Source organism: Trichoplusia ni, chromosome 1 (assembly GCF_003590095.1).
Source record: "Trichoplusia ni isolate ovarian cell line Hi5 chromosome 1, tn1, whole genome shotgun sequence".
NCBI lineage: Eukaryota > Metazoa > Arthropoda > Insecta > Lepidoptera > Noctuidae > Trichoplusia > Trichoplusia ni.
The window spans coordinates 23,012,718-23,032,294 of NC_039478.1; the positions used below are offsets into that span (position 1 = coordinate 23,012,718).

General features: G+C 35.7%; 1 protein-coding gene and 1 long non-coding RNA gene across 4 annotated transcripts in view; both read right to left on the bottom strand.

Annotated features, from left to right (window-relative positions):
- Nucleotides 1-577: 577 nt before the first annotated feature.
- On the bottom strand, nt 578-9,659 carry LOC113499862. The gene is made up of 4 exons (XR_003401152.1): nt 9,625-9,659; nt 7,893-8,059; nt 5,649-5,839; nt 578-1,853 (listed from the first exon to the last, which is right to left on the bottom strand). It is a non-coding gene; the product is annotated as an uncharacterized LOC113499862 (long non-coding RNA).
- A 3,074-nt stretch (nt 9,660-12,733) lies between these two features.
- LOC113499875 (translin-associated protein X-like) overlaps nt 12,734-19,577 on the bottom strand; it is an 87,823-nt gene continuing 80,979 nt past the window's right edge. Inside the window, exons 2-6 of one of the 3 annotated variants that reach the window (XM_026880458.1) lie at nt 15,534-15,582; nt 14,574-14,707; nt 13,681-13,915; nt 13,180-13,595; nt 12,734-13,042 (exon numbers count right to left, since the gene is read on the bottom strand). In XM_026880458.1, coding sequence (XP_026736259.1) covers nt 12,849-13,042; nt 13,180-13,595; nt 13,681-13,915; nt 14,574-14,580 — 852 coding nt within the window. In that variant the 5' untranslated portion in view covers nt 14,581-14,707; nt 15,534-15,582 and the 3' untranslated portion in view covers nt 12,734-12,848. Of the gene's footprint in view, nt 13,043-13,179; nt 13,596-13,680; nt 13,916-14,573; nt 14,708-15,533; nt 15,583-16,713; nt 16,802-19,577 lie in introns of those variants that run through there. The other 2 variants (XM_026880475.1, XM_026880467.1) reach the window with 2 other exon arrangements.

The following is a 19,577-nucleotide window of genomic DNA, read 5'->3' on the forward strand; positions in this document are numbered from 1 at the left end:
CCGGCATCGATCCATTAAATGCACTCGCTGTATTCTCGATAGTATGTTGCATTAGTTGATTAGTCGATTTTTTAGTCGACTATTTTATTTTCTGATCTGACAACACTGTGTTCAATAGTTTAATTCTGTCATTCAAATTTAAATGCGAATCGACTTAAAATGATTTATGATATTTTAGGCGAATACTAACATGAAAAGTTTATTGTAATAAATATATTTACCTAGGTAGAACTGTTAATAACTAAGATACGTCTAGATATCCTTCAATTACCAACGTTACAAGACTGCTGCTGGAGAGTTCGTTGTGCAGTTTCTTCTCTCGCTGTGCGGGCCAATCTGGGAGCTGTCCAAGTAATACGACATGCAAAAAGTGCTTCCAACTGACTTGTTACTTTGATTTGTATATTATTTCCAAGGTGCTATCAGATCTGCGAATATCGCACTATGTTTGCGTGTGTTCGTAATCGAATTCTTTTGTAATATACTTACTAGTAAAGTTTATACTTACGAGGCATGCGTATTTTACCACCCAAGGACTGCAATAGTAGCAAGAGGATAAAAACCAAAATCAAAGCACTGGGCTATCCATGGAATTTATTAGAAAAAGGCACACAATTTATCAACATGAATACAATGCAAATAAGTGTCAAGTGAGGATATTCTGAACTATGTTTTACAAGGAAAGCTTTTATCATAAAGTGCCTCATGGTAGGCTACAGGAACTACTATAGTACCATTACTATGGGTACCTAGGAACCTAGGTACCTAGGAACTAGGCACTATTTGACGACGAAAAATGTAACATTAATAGAACGAGTTAAATATTTCCTAATCCATTTTTTACCCAAATCCATATTCCAAACTTTTTTCCCAAAACCATTTTCTCCAACCCATTTCCCAAGCATACTCACGATATTTCAGAGATTTTACAAATAGTTTTCAAAGAAATTTCATTTCTTGTCAACGACGCTGCCGCACTCCTCGACGGGACTGCGTGCGATCGACTGACATATCAGCTTAGTAGCATCCAACGTAGATAGAATATAACATTTATATTTTTTTTATAAAAATATATACATATCTTGATCATAGGACATAGAAGAAAAGGAAAGTAAATAACGCCAGACACACTAATATAAGTTGTCAAACAATCTTCTTAGTTATAATTAGACAGACGTACAATTCAATAATTAAATTTCGTATTTTCGCCGTTCAAAGTGGCGTGGTTCTAGCATGCAAAGTAATTGTATTATTTTTATTAATTTTACTGAAAATTTTGAGCATTTACTTTCAGACAGTGAACATGTTATTTTGGAGGCATTGGGTTCTTTACTATGACTATATAATACTTCCCCCTACGTGTCTATGTTTTACGATCTTGATAAAGCCTCCACCATTCCTAATATTGCTAGATTTCCCTGTCCTAGAACAATAAATGCTTTTCTAGAAACGCCTGTCTTTAACTATTTATGTTATGAAAGAGTTGATTAAACGCTGGCATATAGGAGTGTGCTACACACCCCTCATTAAGATGGTTGATTTTGTCCATTACAATTTTGGTTTTACATGCTTTCAGAAACTTTTTAAACACTAAACACAGTTGATTTTGTGCTTATCATTTCTCCTATTCCTTTCGACAACTTGTACTTGCTCGCACTATTGTACCTTCCGTACAAATATCTCATTTGCCAATGTCCCTTGCACTGTGGCCGATATTTGTTCGGAAGGTATCAAGGCGGTGCCAGCTTCGCGCCAGGCTTGGCAGTCCCACTGCTGAGCCGCTGCTGACCAGATCTTCTTCGAAGACTCCGAAACCATTTCGTTCACTTTTCAAGCTTTTTCACGAATTATTTCTGGAAACAATAGAAAATGGTATTCAAGGTGAAATCATGTGAGTAAATCAATCACGCAAATATTAATATAAATGATTACATGTCACGTTATGTGTCCGCGATGGACTCCTAACAATCAAATTTGACCCCATTTGAAAGATAGGATAGCTTAGTATAGTATTAATTGTTTTTATGTATTTGAATGCTTGACACCTCTTTTCTTACAAATTACTATTATTGTGGCTGACTGGACTTTTGCTTATAAAGATTTTTTGCTATTTAGTTTGAGAGAGTGGTGAGTAAAAAGGAAACCGTTGATTAGAAATCAGGCATCTTTGGAGTCCAGTAGCTCCGCGTTACGATACGTGGTTGGGAGTAACAGTCTTACTGTAAATCAAATACTGTTAAATTTATTGAAGTTGTTTTTTTTTCAAGACAATATTTTCCTTGAAATGGTTAGAAGTAAACAAAGTAACGCTTTCTTGATATTATTGAGACAGCGCAGAAAAATGTGGTAATATTTTTTCATAAATACTCAGGCTGAACAGAAAAGATTACAAAAAAAAGTTTGAAGTCAATTTGGCAACTTCATAACACAATTCACATAAAAAAACGCTAACATTATAAAGGCAAAACTCTGTATGTGTGTCATGTTGATAATTAAGTATTTATCCTGGCGTTACTGATCAAGTACAGCTTAGACTGGGGAAATCCAGTTGATTAATAGTAGCTGTTTATTGTTAACAGCGAGACGAATGAAGCTCAAAATATCGCCGTTGTTGTCATGTCTTTGTCACTTATAAATAAATACAGAGATGAAAAGACGGAAGGTCACTTCGAAAAGTAACATCCTCATATACATATGTATATCTATACTAATATATAAAGCTGAAGAGTTTGTTTGTTTGTTTGAACGCGCTAATGTCAGGAACTACTGGTTCAAATTGAAAAATTCTTTAAAATATTTTTGTGTTGAATAGACTATTCGTCGAGGAAGATTTTAGGCTATATACCATCACGCTGCGACTAATAGGAGCGAAGAGACAATGAAAAATGTGGAAAAAAACAGTGAAAATTTTTCATCTTCGAGGGCTTCTGTTCATAAATTCCTAACTTATATCTTCTAACCACGCAGAAGGAGTCGCGGGCAACAGCTAGTCTGTTATACTCGTGTGTATACTGAAACCTTTCTGAATGCTTGTCAAACAATGTACATCCGGAATCATTATTTGATACATCTAAACTTAGATAACTTTAGAACATTATCTGATTGTCTGCAAAGATAGGAAAGATTACGTTTTGCGATAAGAATACGATTGTGGTAATATATTAACTATTTCAGTTTCTCAAATCCTATTCTCATGTGTGTATAAAGAATTTTTTAGTAAGTAGTGCAAAATGTCAAATGACAACGTTTTTATTTCCAATTTTCCGAATGAAGGCTTTATGCAATGTAATGATTTTGTAATCACGTATTTTTTATCTGATATTTAAGAAATATCAAGTGAATATTTATACATCTGACTAGCTGTCCCGGCAAGACAGCCAAATTACAATTCATCAAATTTTCCTATAATACTTCAAGTGGCATGACTCGGGGAAGACCTGTGTGCAGTAGTGGATCTCGATAGCCTAAATTTTATTTATTTATTGACTTGAAAAATTGATTGATTGACTCCATTTAGTTAGGTAAGTTCTTATCTAGAAGTACTATACGATGGTCTTTGGATTTCTTCTTCTTAAAATAGTTTATAATAAAATGCGGCATTGCTATTACCAATGTATAACAGCAATTAGATATTTTTTTTAAATTTCTTTGTAGTTGTTGTTGTGTTTAATACATTTTTGTTAAAAGCCACATCTATACTGTCCTGAAGTTAAATTAGGACTATAGAAAAATAGAAGTACTCGCTGAACCGGTGATCTTTGTACCAACCAAAAGCATACAAAGAAATCATTCGAATCGGTTCACTCGTTTATTAGGTGTTCAGTTACATAGACACTTATCTATACTAAAATATGAAGCTGAAGCGTTTGTTTGTTTCTTTGTTTGAACGCGCTAAGCTCAGGAACTACTGGTCCAAATTGAAAAATTATTTTTGTGTTGAATAGAACATTCATCGAGCAAGGCTTTAGGCTATAAATCATCACGCTGCGACTAATAGGAGCGAATATACAATGGAAAATGTGAAAAATCAGGGCAGGTATAAATCATAACTTATATCTTCTACCCACGGGGACGAAGTCGCGGGCAACAGCTAGTTAGAATTATATAAAGATGTGATTGAAGTACTATATCTAGGAATAATCATTACGTACACTCATAACAAGAGCGAATTGGAATCGAAGGTCAGGTAATGAATATGCGTTTGTTACCAATTCATTGATAGATGAATAGCTATCAGAGAAATATATCAACAATATTAGGATGATTTGGTCATGTGTTTTTTATACCGAGAAAGAACATTCGCCTCTTTATGCGATGATAACTTATTTCACTGAAGCATGTTGAAAATTATGACAAACTAGCTGTTGCCCGCGACTTCGTCCCCGTGGGTAGAAGAGATAAGTTATGATTAATACCTGCCCTGTTTTTTTTTCACATTTTCCATTGTATATTCGCTCCTATTAGTTGCAGCGTGATGTTATATAGCCTAAAACCTTCCTCGATTAATGGTCTATAGAACACAGAAAGATTTTTTCAATTTGAACCAGTAGTTCCTGAGATTACCGCGTTCAAACAAACAAACTCTTCAGCTTTATATATTAGTATAGATTAGTATAGATAACTACCAACACAGAAAATTGTAAACATTTTTCTTGTTCTACTAATGATTTCGAAGCCAAAATGTTCTTTACTAGTTTTTGCCTGTTTGTCTGTGCGTTTGTGTTTCTTTCGTGTGTTGTTGTGGTAAGCTTTACTTAACATTTAGTGTCAGTTTTACGCTAATCGGTTTTCGTATAATAGATAATACAGTTTAGAGAGAAGCACGTCCAGAATTTGGTTACAAGAAATTGACTTGTCAGATCGTCAATGAATGACGCAAATGAATTGTCAGTCATTTTACCACTCGAATGATATAGCTAGTCTTATTATATTATACAACAACGGATTGCTGTTCGTTAGTCTCGCTAAAACACGAGAATAGCTGAACCGATTTGGCTAATTTTAGTTGAATTTTAGTTTTACTTGAAATATTCGTACCAGTCCAGGGAAGGTTTAAAAGGTGAGAAAATATGGAAAAATCGCGGCAAAAAAATAGTACTACGCGGGTGAAACCACGGGCAACAGCTAGTAGTTAATATTTTTGATGGCCGCACTGGTCTGAAAGCATCAGTGTTTATCTTGATTATCTACTAAACTATTACGATACTTGTGTTAGAAACTTGGTCTGACAGTATATCATACTAAAGAAGCCAAGCAGCTGGACAAAAAAAACTTAAAATTTATTTATATAACTGTGAATAAAGATATGCCGTTAATGACAGCCACAAGTAGTCAGTATAGTTTTTGCTATCATAACTACTCTAACGTCCGTGCAAGCGACACCGCGGGAAAACTCATCTTCATCCTTGTCTTTTCCTAACCATGCTGGGGTTGGCTTCCAGTCTAACTACAAGTGAATTACAAAGAGCGACTGCCTATCTGACCTCCTCTTTCAATACTCTATAGGTTGGTGTATGGTATATCGTTGTCAGACTTCCTACCTTCTGACTACTTGTAACGACTGTTAAAGATCTATGAATAACAGCCGGGACCCACAATTTAACGTGCCTTCCGAAACCGTAGAAAAATCTAGTAAAGAATAAACGCACCCTGGTTTTTGCGCTGATGACAATCCCGGCTACTCGACCATTACTCGTTGCCAAATTATTTCTTGAGTTTCTCTTGGATTTGGCAAATAGTCCAAGTTTGAGTTAGTTATGAACGAGTCGAAAGCGCTGCTTCGATGAGAATTCTTCACAGGAACTAGTTCTTTTGATTCAGCAAGTACATCTAACTCCATCTGTAAGTAAGCAATGTATTTGTGTTATTAAGGGCACATGTTTGCGATATTGAACTAAGAACATTGTGTTAGTTATAAAAAATACTAGGTGATCCAGCAAACTGTGTTTTGCCTTAAAAAAATAGAGGTTGATCGTAGGTTTGAAAACGTTAATTTGTATGTATTTTTGTATGCTGCTCCATAATAAAAGAAAGAATATGGGCAAAAAACTGAAAAAAGAATAGGAGTGGACTTTAACACCAGTTTACCTAGTAACCTTTAACATTTAGGGGTATGAAAAATAGATGTTGATGTTGCTGTTGATGTAGATGCAAAATTCCACGAGAATCGGTCGAGCCGTTTCGGAGAAGCTCAATTTCGTACACCGTGACACGATAATTTTAAATAATAGAGATGTTAGTGATTAGTAGGAAATGTTTTCTTGTGTTTTATGTTTGTCAGTGTACTTTTGACCGTAGCAACGAGTGACTGTCTGCTTTATGCTGCACACATTTTGTTTGTTTAATTTTGTCTGTAGGTATTGTTATCATCCACACCTATGAAACAATTTATTCTTATGAACATACTCAAAAAATTCTGGACCGATTGCGAAACTCTTTCACAATTTGAATGCTTAATTATCCCAGATTAACATAGGCGATATGTTATTTTGAAAAGATTCTAATCATTCCAGTTATTTGAAAAATATTGCGCGGTGGCCGCTCACATCCGCATGGGCACCGAAAGATAAAGAAAGGAGTAAAAATAACGGAGAGTAACTAAGCGTGGTGGAGTAGACTTATTACTCAGGTACTTGATCGATCTGAAAAATTATGTCAGTGATAAATGGTATCTTAATTGAGGTAGGCTATAAGATATATATCTACCATCACGCTATGATTAATAGAAGCAGAGCAGTAATGAAATATTTAACAAATACTGGCCGCAATCGGGTGGAGTCTAAAAAACTAATCGATAAATCCTTACTTATATCTTCTAACCACTTCTAACCGTGTGGTAGTATAACTATGATTAAATTGAAGTTACATTGCTTTAAAAAACCGTGTTTAAAAGCAACATTGTTCTGAAATACAATCTGAATTACAAAAGCATTACCTAGCTATATCTACATGAAGTCATGTATTCATAAATAATTAAGGATTTTATTATATGTATACTAATACATATACCTCGACAACCTTTATCGTATTGAGTTGATCTCAATGATCGCAGGTCTCTGTGTATCTTTTCTATTGAGAAGATTAACATAATTGTCTCTCTGGAATAATATTAACCAGCAAGCATAAACGTTTATAGACGCAAGAAGGTAGCATCAGCTACAAACCAAGATAAGTGGAAGTAATATAAGTTAAGACTATTTTTTAATTTTCCATTCTTTTTTCTAGTAAGAAAAATCGTACAGTTGTTCCTCACAATATAAGTCCACAACTAAGTTACGAATTCACAAATGCTAGGCGCGCATGCCTTACAATTTTACTCGGTGATGACATTGCGTATTCAAATGGATAATTCAATAAATGCTTGTCGGATCCTGTTCAAATATACAAGGGACCACATGATAAGCTCTAGCTTTCAAATTTAAAAACAATCGTCACTATAAACTCAGTCAAAGCAAAAAGAGAAAATCAAAATGACAACTTTCTGTCTTCATCCACCAAAATCTCCATCCAAATGACTTCAGACAACTATTTAGTAACTTCCATTTATACTGTGCTTAATTCTACACCTATTTTACCAAAAGTGGGTTTGAATCCATGTCAAAAACACCACGAAACCTAACATATCTTAGAAATGAACAGAGTAACTAATTAGCTACAGGTGAACTAACACGCACGAAAGATGCAAACTAAAGATAAAGGTGTTTGGTTTTCTGATTAAATAACCTTTTGTTAAAGACTGGGAATGTTCGATGCAATAATTTCAGGTTCGTTCTAGTTTTGAAGTGTTTTTAGCAAAAATACGTGTCACTTTGTGGCTACAAACAAAATAACGATAGAGTCTTCTAGAAAACCTATTTCTTTGTAACTCCTTTGTGTGAATAATAAAGACTTACCTTGGCATTTATTATGAGCGTGTAGTCTGCAACAGACGGATACCTAAGTGCGTCATGTGCGCCGGTACCCACATGACGCGCCCGCCGCTCACGTCGCGCCCGCCACCTCGCTCCGATCGATTTAAACGAACTAGTTCCTGTTATTATGTTGTTTACTGCACGGCCATCTGCAATAGAACCAGTAAACATTGCTTACTATACTATCATGTCTTTAGTAATCAAACTGCTAGCAAATTATATGACGAAGAATATCGCATGATGTTTAATATTGAGTAAAAAATTGCAATGCTTTAAGTTCTAAATGTATGTCTTTCAAATTGTCATAGATTTAATGTCATTCCAAGGTTGCAGGCTTTTTATGACTTATTGTATTGTATTAGTGTGTAAAGGTTATTCGAAAGGCACTTATGACCAATTTTCTCTTATGTTTGTAAAAATAAATATTGTATAGCGAGCAGGGCCGAAAGTTATTCTTTATTAGCTTACGAATTGCTCAAATGTCTTGGACTCAAATGTCAAACGATTACATTGCATCCCTTGTCGGAAAGTAAGGTAAAAGTAATTCATATGAATTAGTTTTTAGAATCTCGATACCCTTTTTATAGGCCTCTGTTGTCTGTCTGTCCGACCGTCATTACTCTGCATCTTATGAACCCTGAAATCTAGACGGTTTAAATATTCACATATAACGTGTACTGCCGCTATATTAACAATGCAATTGCTAAAAATATAGATCGAGGTTTCGACCGCTGGTTAGGTCATAATATTTTGGCTTTTTCAACGGATTTGTTTATCTTTAGCCTACTAGTACGAAAACCTCAGTGTCTTGAGGCCAACTGGCATTTAACAGGTTTTAAAGGGTTGTTTTTAGGCTTACTTTCTTTCTATTCTAATACGATGTTATAATGCATAGGGTCTCGGACTTCCAAATACAGAGCACCGCTTGTTTCCGCTAGGAATCAAAACAGGTTTTGTCAAATAATTGGACAATTACATGCAAACGTATGAAAAAACAATATCTGCCAGTCAACTTGGATAATATCTTTATTTTAAAATTCACTTATCACAATATTAGGTACTCCTGCGAAGCGGCTCGACCGATAGTTATTCGTATGTATAATGCTCTTAGTACACACAAAGATTCGTGGCATGTGGATTTGGCCAAACAACTTTTGATGGGTGAATTAGTTATAATATAAGATTTCTTTGATTATAACAATCATTTAATACTTAATCAGAGAAAACGAATTTCATGAGTAATGTATCAAACAAATATTCCTATGATTACTATTAGGCAAAAGAAACGTAAATTTTTAGACATTCGCAGTATAGATACATTTTACATTACACAATTGTAAATAGGTATTAAGAACGCAATTATGACATAGAATGTTTTACATTCTGCTAATGATGATGATTATAGAACGGTCGCCAATGAGGATAATAGATAAATTTGTAAAAAAAAATCGCCAAACGCTCAGCTGTTTTGGAATTCGCAAGCTGTTTAAATCAATTTCCTTACACAAAATGTGTCGTAGTTGCTTGTTTCACCACCCAGTTCCCGTTAAATTACTTGACAGAGTTTTTCATACAAAAAATGTCAAATTTTTCATTTTATCTGCCAGATAGAAGCTAATCAGAGATTGTGAAACGAAAGCTGAATACGGTTAAACTGGAAGCCGATCCCAAAATAGTTGGGAAAAAGGCCGACGATGATGATATCGGTACTCACACGTCTCTCCAACCGGCTTGGAGACTGGAGCCGGCATCAGCCTCGTCCCTCTCTGCTACTGCTACTAAATGATGGTGGAGGAATACTTCCGCAGGTCTATGGGGATGTACTGCAGCCTGATCGCTGTGCACTCCACCAAGTACTTCAGGAGCCACGCAGATGGTTCGCAAACTCGCGACAGCGTTTCATTCTCCACCTGAAATGTATTTACAAATCATTTTAAACTCTGCATTTTTGTATCATACAAAATACGTCCCACTACTGGGCAATGTGTTTTACCAATACCGGTATGTTTTGAGCATTGTTTACAAGGCTAGCTCAGGTTAGCAATTTCATATTTCAAAATTTGAAAATCTAGGTTACGTCCAAACGTTTTCCTTTATCATTTGACAGAGAATAATGAGAAACATAACTTTAAAAAGTCACTCTGGTACTTTCAATGTGATCGAACCTACATCTCGCGTATATAAAATTCATACGTAGAAGCGCAAGGTCATAACGACTTTCTTTAGTTTATTATTCATTAAAGACAGACAACAGTCTTTTAATGACGCAGTATTTTCCGAGTGGAAAATAGGTTGGTTTCTAGTGCATCAGATTCAGTCAAGTGCATATGCTTGTCACCTGATTTCCACTTGAAAACTACTAGGGAGTACTATGAAGCTTAATATTTTGTTGTTGAGCTCTTAAACCTGTGTCTTATAGATTACTATACATCGTAACAACCTAAATGTAAGGAGATTGAGGAAAATGAGATCGTTTCCAAACGAGTTTACACGAAAGAACCGCGAGACGTCACTCATTTCCCGTCAACCTTTATTCCTTATCAACACGGTAATTTCTAATTTATTTATTAATCTTCTTCTTATTATTTACAAGTCAGAATCACTTTTAAAAAACAGAGCATTGAGTTGTGCGTTGAATTTTTAACGCAATTTGCAAATAGTAGAAGATTATGTAAGACAGACATTGTGACGTTTCATAACACAACAAATATATCAAACGAAAAAAGGTATATTTAAAGTTACATAGAGAGGTTTCCTTACGGTGTCTTGTACTAAAACATACCATATTTTAAAGGCAAATTGTCGACGTTAACTTATCTAAATAAACCATTACTATAAATGTAAATAACAATAAGCGTCACTCACCAAGTTCAAACTATCAGTCACATATCTAAATATGAATCGGGCACTCATTTTGTTACCATGCCTTCCACAAAGATGCGAAATAAATCGGAAAAACACAATTTTCCAACACTCCTTGAAATGAACTGAATACTTCAGAGTTTCAGACGTTTACTGAAGTGAAGTTGCTTTGCTCGATAGTCGGGTGGACGGGACTGCGGCCGCACCGCGCATGCCCGACAGGGACCCTCCCAGACGAGCGTTAGTTCCATCTCCGGCCCGCAGATGGCGGTGATCGCGAACTCTCGATACATTAAAAAATATGGAAGCTGTTGAGTTTAAATGTACGAACTTCATACCTATTTGAAAAATGTCAACAAGAACTTTACAAAGTTTTTTTGATTTTGATTGTTACGTTAAATAATATTATTTTGTCTTTGAATTTAGGTTCACAAAGAAAAGTCGAGAGCTAAACAAACACTGCCGTACCGTCTTTTACTGGAACCGTTTCGAGGCATCTTTAGGCCCCTATTTACGAAAATCTGGATTAGATCAGAACGCAGAAATTTCTGACATTCAGTAAACTATAATCACATACTCATCAAAAATTTCAAGTCTGTAGTTAATTTAGTTCCAAAGCTAAGGGAAAGCAAAGTTTTGCATTAACGACACTCATTAACTCACTCAAGAGCATCAAAATAAAACTTGTACTTCCTATAAACTCAGAGATCTGAAATTTAGTACACAGTTAGGGTTTAATAGTCACGTAGTCAAAGGATCAGGAGTACCTAGTTACCGTAATTAGCCAAGAGCCAAACCAAACTATTAGATATCGACATAATTATACAAATCAGAACTTTTGTACCCTTGTGTAGGTACTCTTCAGAGGCCAAGTCACAACATTAACTATAATAATAAGACATCGCAGTAAGGAACCTTAAACTTGGCACGACTTTGTCTAGATTACATTGCTCCATCGAGACTTGGCTAGTTTTATTACAGAATATCTTTTATTCGGTAAACTTTGGCTTTAACTTACCCTTATCTTGATATTTTGAGGCACTCGACAGGGTCCACGATACCAATAATCGTTTTTACCACGATTCCACATAACTGCAATAAACGTTATGTCTAACAATTAAACACAACGCTTCTCGCAGCGGCACTTTCAAAGTTTACAAAGTCCTTTGACGGACTTTTTCAAAAATTGGGTGTTGTAAAAACAACCGATTCACCTTAATTCTAACTTAGAACTAACTTACTGGCCCTGACTCAACGCTGGCTGTCTGGGGTTTATATACCCCACTCCGAACATAACGATAGCGCGATTTAGAAATTGCGTCTCAAAGCACAACGCCATCTATCGTGGCACGAGGTAAACGGCGCTCCCCCATTTGCCTTCATTGTGCGAATTCCAGTTTTAGGATAAAGGGAAGGGAAATTTGCAGCCAAAACATAATACTGGTTTTTATTTGTTCCCCCCTTTGTCTGGGATTCAATTCTGTTGGTAATTACTCGTTAGCAACAAACACGCAGCTGTCGCAAGACTCCGGCAGCTGTGTGACTACTTATTAAGCGTATTCATTCAATTCATACAATTATTTGTTCCTAAACATCTGTTTATGAGGCATCGTTACCAATCAATAACTGCGATGTTTTTATTATCAAACATAAGTAACTCCAACCAGTTACTTTCAACTGTTTATTGGAAAAAATTGTTGTGGTATTGACTTGGAATCTTGCTTTGATCCGTGACTTAAATGCTTAACAAGTGGGTGTCTATTTTACGGAAAGCTGGTGATACTAATACAAAACTAGTAACCGTACCATTTTGGGTACAACCTAGTACATTTTGCTATTCATTATAGTAGTTTTAAATTGAGGTGTAAATGGTGTAATTCACTCATCTATCCTGCATTTTTGCGCGGCCCTGCCATTTCTGCCCAAGTTGTTTTTTCAACTCATAATACGAGAAGTTTACATCAAGAAAACACTGTTTTCAGAGAGGAAGGTATTTATTAGAAGAATAGGTAATAGACATTGAGATGTAATTTGACTAACTAGCTAAGATAGAATAGAATAGGTTCGACAGTTTTTTTAATAAAATCCGTCGTCGCCTTCTGCATCTTCGAGCATGCCGGGATGCTCGATGTTAGCCTCGGCGAGGGTAGCTCCTGGTGGGTGGCCGAATTCGTCGCGCAGCTTCAGCCCGTACACCGCCATCTCAGCCTTGCTCACGTTGGAGCGAGTGGTCGGGAGCTTGCGGGACAACAGCCGGCAATGCGATAGACCTGGAATATGTTCGCCAATGAGTTAGTGTGAATGATGATTGAGAAAAAAAATAATGTAGTATTTTATTTCATTAAAACCTTTAAATAAGAACTTACTGTTGTATTAATTGTGACTTAAATAATGCGGTATCACTTACCCAGAAAGCCAGTGTACAGGTCCCTAACAATGCTGCTAGCCTGGTGGACGTAGTCAGGGTTGTTGTCGGCGATGCTGTTGATGGCCCTGCGCATCAGCTCTCCGGTGAGGTCAGCCACCCCCAGCATGTAGTCGGTGTGCGGCAACAGCGTCACCACGGTCCGCGACTCCTCCTTCTCCGTCACCACATATTCCAGCTCTTTCTGAGCCTCCGCGTACGACAAGATCGTTCCAGTAGATGTAATGGAGTACAGAGTCCTCGCCTCAATGTACTCCTGCAAGCCAGCAGTCACAGCGCGGTGGTGCAGGTATGCCGGGCTCTGCTCCAGCTCCAAGCCGATGCTCTTCAGCGGGCCTTGGACAAGCTTGTCGAGACGAATCTTGGCGTCTTCAATGGCTTTTTCGTAGCCTTCTTTCCTGAAAAATTAAGGGGAATTAATGAAGCATGAATATTTTAGGGCTTATTATAATTTTGTCTGGTACAATGATCATAGTGACTTACTTGACGGGGGAGTGCAGCAGGAAGATAATCCTCTTGCTCTCGATGGTGACGTCACGCGACATCTTGACGAGTTTCTCGTGGCGGTCCTGGCGCTCGTTGAGCTGCACGGTGGCGGCCTTGAAGACGGCCAGCGCCACGCTGTCACCGGCCAGCGAGGTCGGTGTGTCCTCGGGCTCCGGCTCATGCGGCGAGTCCCACCTCGTGCCGCCACGACCACGTCCACGCCTCATTCGCCCTGTCAGACATGGTTTACGAAGACATAAACTTTGAGTAAACAATATTATTAGAACTATTTTTATTTATATGCGCTTGCTTCTTGCTATTTGATTGGTAGGGAAAGCCGCAAGCATTAAGTCCTCAATTGTGTATTTTTCATGTATAAGAAGTGAAATTAAATAAATATAATGAATAGTAGTAAAAGATAAGGCTGATAATGTTTCTAGTTTTCGGGTTCAGGATCTGTAAGCCTTGTCGTAAGTCGCACTTGCACAATTGCGCATCAACAAGTAAAGGAGGTCAGACATATTGCATTGCCTTCAAGCACAATTTTTTAACATCATAAATACTAGAATTTAAAGCGAAATTGTATGATATCAACCGATTCATTAATAAAATGATATAATTTGACATAAATAACAAAAGAAAACAAATAGTTTAAAATTAATAACGAAGATTTTCAAAATCGATTACCTGACCTCCATTTTGTGGTTCAATAGTTTACACATAGTTAATGTTAAATAACCCATTTTCAGGAAAAGCAAATGCTAAGTAAGTTAAAAATCAAAACAATCGCCTTCATAATAGAACTTAGAGACTTTGATATTTAAAAAAAGTAATATTAACTATACATAATATAGTTTTTACAAAATTTCTAGTTATTTAATATTACATACCTGCCATTTTTCGAACGAGATTTATTCCGGATCAGTTGTTAGAGATTTTGATATTTGTTTATTTTTCCTCGCAGCGTCGTCGGTCACCGGTTGCTCTCGGGAGATTTATTGATTCTGCTCTCGTCTGAAGTGAGCTACAGAGCATACAGACTTTTAAGTCACTCAAAATGAAAGCGACATTTATGAAACTTTGTGACATGACAAAAATGTAATACAGAAATTTATTTTTGTTTGTTAAGTTAAATCTAAACCGGATTTAATTTACTAGAATTATTTATTTTGAATGAAAGTTATGCGTATTTCCAGTGTTGCGAGTATAGTGAAGTTTTGCTTTTAATTTCAAAAGCGCTCTCCTGACACCACGTTGGGCGCCAAATTTCATTTTATACTTTTTGTAGTGTATTGGAGTATAACATTGAAATAGATAATGATTAAATTTTGAATACCTGCAATAGAGTGACTGTTTTATGTGACCTTAAAAGGTTTTGCTGCCCTTTGGGTATTTTATTTTGTAAATAGATTGAGTCAAATAATATATTTTTTTGTGGATAGGGGTAATTATATTGAAGTAATCAATTTTTCAATTTGTCTTGGAGTATTCTAAAGTTATGCCTCAGCCTAGCTGCTTTAAATGATAATCATTCAAAAACGAACCTGGTAATTAATTATTTATTTTTCATTTAAGGTGCATCTCAACGAGACGCCCATTATATAAAATAGCTAAGATATTTATAAAAAGTATTTTACATTTTGTGTGTTTTGATAACTTTTCCTGACCATTGAACTTGGCTCTCATTTCACATTTAGGTTTTTGGTGAGATATCATTTCTTTTTGCACATAATTTATTTTATGTTACATTTAAAGGCACTAAGAATATATTATAATTGAATCAATTAAGTGAAAAATTATAATAAAATAATGAAACATTAATAGTTTCTAATTATTTCCATTGTATTTACCTAATTACTCATCTGCATGCCAAATTTGAACTTTGTAGGTCATCTGGAACTGGGTTATTATTTTGATTTATAGGTCAGTCAGTGATAAAAAATTAAGATTTTTCGACTCTAATATTTATATAAACGTGAGAGATATGTTTACAAAAAATAGTAGATACATAATATGTATCTCACAAGTCTTAATATATGATTTAAATTTGACATGTTTGTGTATAATTGTTTTGGAGTTATGAGAGGGTCAAAGGTGGCTCTAAATGGTTCGTGTAACGAGCACACACGGTGCTGCTTGCCATCTGTTACAAGACTTACGGAACCGTTATATTTATGAAAATATATTAGAGCCTAGGTATGTTGACGGCGTATAATGTAGCTTCTCAATAGTGAAAGAATCATTTTTTTTAAATAGTTTCTTTAAAGAAGGCAGTCAATCACGAAAATTCATCGTCTGAGAAAAGAGACATTTTTACTGTGGAAGCTAATACCAACACAAAGCTAAATTGGAAGTACGTAATGACTGAGAGTGAACCGTCGCAATTCAATACTGAATTTCCACTTATTGTGTTGGCAGAGTGCTTAGGAGAATACGAATATTGTTATTATAATCCAATTTTCATTAATTCATCGGCAATTGTATACAGGTATTCTGGTTTTGTTCAAACGTTTTAAGTATTTTTTAAACCATTATTACTTTTTTGCATTATTTACCATTTTTACTAGCAGGCACATTTGATCCAAATATATATATAAATATATAAATAATATATAATATTCCATAATTAAAATTAATAAAACTCCTGATTGTTTTGTTCGTTTGCAAATTGTTTTGTTTAATGTATGTTGCTACATATCCCCAAGTTGATAAACAATTTTAAGCTTTGATTTGGTACACAGCCGTATGTATGTACAAGAACACTTAACGTACTGAAAGTCAAAATTGTCTAATAGTCTAAATTCTAAATATTAATGAAAAACCTTTTTATTTTCTTTACTCACATGGATTATTTCGTTACAAAATTGTTGCGCATAGCGCCCTCTGTGATAATAACTCGTTACTAATATACAGCTTGAGGTCCCCTCGTTCCCTGAGCCCCACAGCTAGCTTTAATATCGTGTCATTTTCACAGAGGGCACTGTACTCAATAAGTGTGCAAGTAAAGAGGATTTTAGTATAAATACTTACAAACTCTCAGCGCACTATAGAACTTGAAACGTTGTTTAATGACTTTGTTGAAGAAAGGTTGATATTTGGTGGTAACGAAACCTCCTTTTCAAAGTGAAACCTCCTTCAAGATCCTTAGTAAAACCTCTTTCGAACCTGGGATTTGACAAGCAGTCCGCTATAAAAGACGGAGCGCCCTTAGCAACGCTCCACAGAGTACATTCTGATATACTGTAACAACGCTCTCTCACCGCTGTCAGCTGGCTTCGCTGGAACATCTCCGTGACCTTCGTTGTATTTATTCAGCATAGCATCCATATTGTTATTTCGATAATTGCCATTCATATTCCTTTGCAGTAATTAGAGTTTGATGTATTAACTTTAAGTTATCTTTGTACTGATTTGGTTAAATTGTTTGTGACGTAACCGTGCTTTCTTTTTAAAAACCTGTCCTCACTTCTGGTTTCTAAGATTGGGTTATATGTCAAAGGTTGATGTTTGTCCGTCCGTATGTCTGCCAATAACGTTTAGATGAACGCTTCAAACTACGAGGAACTAGCGAACAATCTCTGGCGAAGAAATAAGTAAAAATGAGGAAAAACGAAAAATAATCGTTTGAGACAACTAACTATGAAAACTAATAGTGAGTGAAATTTTAAAGAGTCCAAATTACAACTATCACGGAATGACACGAAAATCGAACATTTCTTCATGTTAACTTAACATCGTTAAACATGACTGTGTTAAGTATCCTATCGTCGTAGTTTAAGTTACTATTAATATTGCAAGAACAGTCCAAAACAACGGAATGAACACAATAACTCAAAGTAAAGCTACTGGAAACTGGACTCTGTTTTCAGAACCATTGGGATAAAAGTCCAACGACATAACTTGTCAATGATATGTTTTTCTATGAGCGACTTCACCACTTTTCGTCGACCACTTTCGACTTTTTCCAAGCATTATAACTTAAATCCATCAAAGTTATTCTGCTTATTCTCATGAATAGTTTAATGTTTACAGTCATCATTATTACTTAACATTAAAACGTATTTATTATTTTGAATTATTTACAATTTTACAGAGTTAAATATTTACAAGTTAAAAAACAAAATAAAAAATAATTAAATTAATTAAAATACTATTAATTAAAATCTATATCTATACTAATATATAAAGCTGAAGAGTTTGTTTGATTGTTTGTTTGTTTGTTTGAACGCGCTAATCTCAGGAACTAATGGTTCGAATTGAAAAAATCTTTTTGTGTTGAATAGACCATTTATCAAGGAAGGCTATAGGCTATATAACATCAAGCTGCGACTTATAGGAGCGAAGAAACAATGGAAAATGTGGAAAAAACGGGGAAAATTCTAACAACGTGTACGAAGTCGCGGGCAACAGCTAGTAATAGCTATTCCTTAAATGCAGACTAAGGTATCAGAAAAAAGGTATTAATCGAAGTGTAGGATTTGTTTTAATGACTCACTCTGACATAAATATCGTTATATTTTACTTTGAGAACAAAAAAGTAACATGCTTCACATAAAAATTACTAAAAAAACTGAAATTGAACTTCATATTGTTTTTTCATTTCACAGAAAATACTGAACAGGTATTTTTCGTGGAATGAAAAAACTATGTGAAAATCGGTTCACCCAGTCGAAATTTCTAAAAGCCACTCTACAGTTAGTCCACGGATCACGGCGTGAACATGCCGCAAAGTAACAATGACTCTACACCTGCAATAGTTCACGGAATTATCACAGTTCCGTTCGCAACGTTGGATGAAATGGATTTTCGAACTTCGCTGAACGAAGTAGTTGTTGCTGCATCGGGCTTGCGGGCACAATTTCTTTATAGACAACCGCGCACTCACATATTATTTGCTTTGAAAAGATAAATGAGGATTAAAACTAAGAAAAAAAAAATTGCGAAAAGGTTTTACCTTTCAAGGCCGCGACAGGATTCAAACTTGCTACCTTGTTACCTTAAGCACTAAGCTACATTTGAAACACTTTACAATTCAGCTCTATATTCTACATAAGATTTATATTAAACATGAAATTGCATTGAAATAACTTAAAAAAAAGAATAATTATTATTTTATTTGCCCTTCAATAAAATTTGGTTCATTAGTTAGGGTTCTGCAAGACCACAGATCCCAAGGTCTATTACATCGAAGTTCAAAAATTATGGAAAACAAAATCTTTCATAGTTAAGAAGATAAAACAAAATCTTGGGTCACACAGCAGCTATTGCTATCTCGCTCACACGACCAGCTCACGAGCCAACGACGTCGACCACGACCGATGTCGTTAATAGGTACGCTAAGTGAGCCCTTATTCCACAATCTTGGTACCGCGACGCCGTCAGATCCTCAGAGCGCCCGCCGTCGCTGCTCGCACGTATGTTCCATGAAAGAAAGAAAGAAAGATAAATTTATTTGTTAGAAAACAGTACACTAATTTGACATTAGTTCTATGTGTTTTATTACGCTAGCTTAGTGCTTAAGGTAACAAGGTAGCAAGTTTGAATCCTGTCGCGGCCTTGAAAGGTAAAACCTTTTCGCAATTTTTTTTTTCTTACTTTTAATCCTCATTTATCTTTTCAAAGCAAATAATATGTGAGTGCGCGGTTGTCTATAAAGAAATTGTGCCCGCAAGCCCGATGCAGCAACAACTACTTCGTTCAGCGAAGTTCGAAAATCCATTTCATCCAACGTTGCGAACGGAACTGTGATAATTCCGTGAACTATTGCAGGTGTAGAGTCATTGTTACTTTGCGGCATGTTCACGCCGTGATCCGTGGACTAACTGTAGAGTGGCTTTTAGAAATTTCGACTGGGTGAACCGATTTTCACATAGTTTTTTCATTCCACGAAAAAT